General features: G+C 38.7%; 1 protein-coding gene across 1 annotated transcript in view; it reads right to left on the bottom strand.

Annotated features, from left to right (window-relative positions):
- Positions 1-1,254: 1,254 nt before the first annotated feature.
- The window catches only part of plxnb2b (plexin b2b), a 160,627-nt gene continuing 156,287 nt past the window's right edge, over positions 1,255-5,594 (bottom strand). Inside the window, exons 36-37 of the mRNA XM_024281855.2 lie at positions 4,674-4,748; positions 1,255-4,184 (exon numbers count right to left, since the gene is read on the bottom strand). Coding sequence (XP_024137623.1) covers positions 4,080-4,184; positions 4,674-4,748 — 180 coding nt within the window. The 3' untranslated portion in view covers positions 1,255-4,079. The remainder of the gene's footprint in view (positions 4,185-4,673; positions 4,749-5,594) is intronic.

The raw sequence follows: 5,594 nt of genomic DNA, 5'->3' as shown, positions 1-5,594 counted from the left end.
ATTTTTTAAAAAAGCCCTTAGACTTTTCAATTACCCACAAATATTCTTAAATAGTCATTATTTATTTTTTTCACTTCCTTAAGAATTCTCTCATCTTGTTTCTCTCTCTAGCCTTTTGACTTCACTTTTTCATATTTGCCATGCCTCAGTTAGTGATATATCTTTAAAATAGAACATAAAAAGTGGAGTTTTGCTCGCTAATTAAAGTTGGTTAAAATTATACAGTTTTACATTGTTTAGATTACATATTTCAATCTTTCTTTAGCTGTACATTCAATTTAGACACAATTTTCTGATAAATTTTGCAAGTGTGTTGGTGTTAATAAACCTGCTGGACGGAGGTTCTGCCGGCTTCAAATTAATTCATAATACCAGTATCCAACAACAAGCTGCTATTCTGTAAGATTTTTTGCACAGATTGTAGTTTAAAACATCAACTCTTAAGGTGACAGGGTTATTCTTCAATCTTGTAAATGCAATTAATGTAAGTTGCATGTTCTAATAGGAACATAAAACCCTGTGGGGCTTTAGATTTACAACAAGTGGCCAAGGATAATGCACTGGATTCATTGCTTTACATAATGACATGTATTCAACGGCCCTTGAAGTACAGTATCGGGTGCTGCATCAGTGATCTGCTCAGTGAGAAGATGGCCTACAAAGGCTTTTGGTCTGCCTTTGATTTAACCGCTTAGTCGTCAGGGTCTGTTAAGCCCTCGGAGAAGGCAATTTTTTTTCCCTTTCATGTTTTTCTAACCTCAATTTCATTCTCAGTTGTCAGTTTGTAATTAATGTTTTGAGACCATTTTCTCCAGCATTCATTGCCAATGACAGGGAAGCGGCGCTGCCATTTATACTAACTAATGTCACGATGCCACACTTATTAGTTTGTGTTGCCAGATTTGTAGCATGATTTAAGATTTGAAGAAAAAAAACAGCAATTATCATACCGCTTGTGAAGATGGATTCATGCTACAAAGTTAATATTAAGAGCATTCATCTAAAAGAGAGTTTTAAAAAGAGACTGTCAGCTTTAATTGTCACAAATCCCCCAAACTACTTCCCTTGTTTTAGGCCTCTCAGTCAGTCGAGGATCATTTTAGAACACTAAAGACTTGAAGAACAAATAGTTGACTTCAAAAACAAATCAGCTGCCTGTGGCAACTATCACCCAAGGTGACTGCGAAGCAACCCCTCATGAATAAGGTATGAGAGTTCAATCAAATCAATACCGAGCAAGAAACACAGCAGATGTGAAGGGTATATATGTCTCTGAGTTTATTTACCAAGGACCGCATGACGAAACCTGTGGGCAACCGCTCCGTCCACACATACAATGTAGTAAAATTAGGTACATCCATCACAACCAGATTAGCAACAAGATTGTGAATCTTTAAGCTGCCTTAAATGTGGAGGAAACATTGGCTTCCATTAACTGTACTGTACTGTACTGAAAATAGAGCGTCCCGGATTCTTTTATCATTACAGCACATTCACAAGTTTCAAAATTGGAAAGAAGGGCGGGGGTCTCGACAACTGCACGAACATTTTTTTTTCTCTCTTTTGTTGCTTTTGTCCCAGGACTCAATGCATAGGAGTATACAGTTAGATAACAGTATTTCAACATGTTTTACAAAGATTTATATGGTATAGGAAACACAAAAATAAAAATAATAACTGCACAGCAGTAAGAAAGGTCATTTGTCGAGTATAGATAGTCATTTATCGTACACACTCTGAAATAGCTTTTGAAATACAGGGTGGGAAAAATAAAAACACCATTGGAACGGTTTTGAGCTATATTCATTCAGTCTACATAAGATTACACTTTTATCTTCAGACTAGTTTTGAATGCCTGACATTTTGCAGGGGGAACCCCTGATCACACGGTTTTACATTTATTCATTTTGGCTTTTTGCCGTAGAGCCACCAACATCCTAGTAAAGCACACACCAACAACACCCAAAAGAAAAGAAAATGCACACAGTAATATTGCAACCATTACAGAAATCATACTGAAATGTCTTCAGCCTATTGGCACACGAATGGCTGCAGCAGGGCATCTAGCATTTTAGACAGCACACAGAAGATTACAATTTCAAAAACATTGCTGTGTCTATAGCACTATCATCATAATCACCTAGGTTACTGACAGAATAATTTAGAATCAATATACATCTATCATCCTAGTCAATAAGGCACATTGTCGGTTAAAGAAAGGCTCTGAAAGAAGCTTCGCACGTCAGCTCCGTCAGTGAGAAAGGAGTCCGCGGTAAACAACAGCCGAGACGAGGATGGAATCTGCAGTCGGCATGCAATTAAGATCAAAAGCCTCCCCTGCTGATTTCAATTTACAGAGTGGCACTCTGCACTTGCACTGCACTGAGTGGGCAGTGCCAAGTGCCGTTGGTCGGTGCGCCTGAACGCCACGCTGAGATGGCCGGCAGGCAGATTTGAGGTCTGTGGGGGGAAAAAAAAGAAAGAAAAACCCTCGCTGCAGCCAAGGCAAGAACCGTTAACATTCTGGGGTCTCTAGACCTGCTCTGTACACATCTGGGATCCGATACAAAGAGTTGAATCCATAGCAAAAAAACCCTACAATTTGGGAATGTAGTTTAATGACCCAAGAAGTATCAAATCCTTATTCCACCCCATATTATAATTATCAAAGCACTTATGTACATGATTTAGCCCGACCTCCCAGAAATAATAAAAGCTCTAAAATCACTACAGCTTGTTCAGAACATACTGTTTAAAGTACCAACTGACAAATTACTACCATTGGCTAAATGCTATTTTATAGCTTTAGAGTCAAAACACTTGATCGTTATTCTAACTACAAAAAATTAGAGGCACAAAACAACAAAAAAGAATAAAAATGTAAGAATAACCCCAAAAAAATCTAACATATTGCTGAACTGCTACTATATGGCAAATACAAATAAAACAAAGCAAGTGTCAATTGTGGCTCATGGTGTACTGACATTATTGCAGGACTAATATGAGTGACACGGCTCCATGGCAGAGTAAAATGGCTTCTAGTTAAATGAAAACATTTTTCATTCAGTCGTTAACTGACATTAAAATAGAAATTACTCTACTTTCTGTGCTTTTGTTGAATAGGAATGTTTCATGGCACTGTACAATAAAGGGAGAACGTCTGTGCTATCGTCAATTTCCACAAGCACGATCCAGCAAATCTGCAAGAGTGAACTGAAATGTCTCTGAAACTACTGGTGACCTGTCATTCATATGAGCCTGCACATTGCTAGATCAACCAGCGTCCTGGAGAGGACCCTTTGGTCTCTTGTTGTAAAACTCTTGGAGAGCACAAAGCTCCAGAGTTTTACCAGTTATGAGGGGTGGGTTCAAATGACAACAAAGCAGGCGCCACTTCACTCTGACGCCTGACAGTAGGCATCCTGTGTGTGTGTTTGTGTGTGTGTGTGTGCACGCAACATTCCCACACAGTCCCACATTCACATGATCAGACCTGGCAACGCTCATTTCACACAGACATCGACAAGCACACAAGCAGGCTAATAAAAACACTGTCGGCACCACAAGGTGATCCATTTAAAAAGATAATTTTTTTTCCTTATAAAGCTTTTCGCATCAAGACCCCACAATAAAAAAAAATATATAGTACAACTCTTAAATCCTTTTTTTTTTCTCTACACGGAGTGACATTTAACATCTGATTATCTCTGATGCCAGTTATCCACAGAAGGGCTTAAATCTTGAAGAGTCCCGCGCTGCATTGTGGGAGAAGTATTCAGTGAAGCACGAGTGAGCGCTCAGACCTCGAAGGTTTGGCAAGTGAGCCTTAAGGCGTACCTATAACAGCGCAACCCATCATTTTCTTCCCCCATTTTTCGCTCTCTATGTGCATTTAATTAGTCTCTGTTACTCCACAGAACTGAAAATTGCTCCAGGCCCAGGTTGTAAAGCATACGCCATCGAATTAGTCCCCTCTAACATTTCTCATTTTTATTTATTTCAGTTTTTTTATGCCCAGGAAAACAAAAAAGAAATAAAAAGTCCCTTGTCCTTCCACTTCCTTCCCTCCCGTCAGTAGGTTAGAGATCAGTCACTTTATTTTCCAGGGCAGCAGCGATCTGGTTGAGCCGTGTGGTCAGATTTTTACTCCGGGCAGCCGGATCCTCCTCCAGTGATTTGATGATCTGGAATTAGACAAATGAAGAAAAGTACGAGAAGTTAGTAATAACATGCAAAGGGGGGATGAAAGCATATAAAGTAAGGCTGAAAATTTAAGAGAAAAAAAATGAGACAAAAGGAAAAAAAAGGGCAAAGTGGGTGGAGAGGACGGTGGTATTTGACATCAACAAACACGTCATTTAAGCTGTTATTGTTGTGAGCAACACTTAGGGGAGACTGACAGCCCAATTTGATTATCCAACTTGTTCATTTGGGTTTGTTTATCCATTTTTTGTGACCTCAAGAGGCAAGGCACAATGGACTCTTAAAAATCAATTCCCAGAACAATTTTCCATTTCACATCCCACAGAAATGCTTTCAATTAAAATTTCACACTTTCTCTTTTCTGGTGTATCAGAAGTGAAAGGAGGAAAAAAAAAGAAATATAGCAGGCAGTAGTGCATACAGTGGAATAGCCTCCTTTGGGTGCGATAAGAAGGAGAAGAGCCTCTTACCTCATCATAGTATTTGCTGGCATACTGGTAAAGCTGATGAAGAGCCACTTGTGTGTTCAGTTTGCTTGTGTGAGACTGCAAATGATGAATGACAATTTAAAGGTTGGGGATGTAATAAATGAAACCATAGACTTGCAAATAGATAAATAGAGCCCTTCTAGTTTCCTCATGTAAACAAAACACCCATAAATCCACAGTGTCTATATTATTTTCTTGCAATAACCTTTATTTTTATGATAAATTAAATAAGTAGTAGGACATGACAAACAGGATATATTCTATCCATTGTTGTGTTATCAAAAGATATGTTGACGACAAATCATATAGTGGAAAATTCACCAGCTGCTCCTTGCATTTCACAGCAAATTTACTCTATTAAAGACTTACTCCGATGAGAATTGTGTTTTTGGTGGTTTTAACATGTTCTTGTAGCATTAATCTCCTTATGGAGGACATGTGTAAAAAAATTTAGAATTAAAACTGCATTTCTAAGTATTTCTTTATTCAAATGGTGTTGGATCAGCAGCAGATGAAAACCGCATGTTTGAAGAAGCTTGGATTTATGACGCAGCTACTTCCATGGCCAAAGTCTCCCTTTTTCTGCTCCAATTCAGAATGTCCACTTGCAGACAAATAGATCCACATTTTCCTTTTCTAAACTGCCAGCTGGCTCTAAATTGTGTGGCTGGATAGCTCCAATCTTGCTCGTTGTTTTGCGACACAAATGCTAGCTTGGGCTTGTGATGCACTTACCGCTAATGCTGGGAAATTATCTAAGATAACTTCAGCGCTAACAGTCCCACCTACAGCCCAAAATATCTAAGAGACTCCTGGTGCTCTGCAAAAAAGGTGCCTTAAAAATGATACAGGGTCTCTGATTTTAGCTAAAAACGACACACTTAAAAGACCACTGAGAAAATG

The sequence above is a fragment of the Oryzias melastigma genome, linkage group LG6 (genome assembly GCF_002922805.2).
Source record: "Oryzias melastigma strain HK-1 linkage group LG6, ASM292280v2, whole genome shotgun sequence".
NCBI lineage: Eukaryota > Metazoa > Chordata > Actinopteri > Beloniformes > Adrianichthyidae > Oryzias > Oryzias melastigma.
Note: the sequence above shows the minus strand (reverse complement) of the source record. Positions and strands in the feature narration are given on the sequence as shown.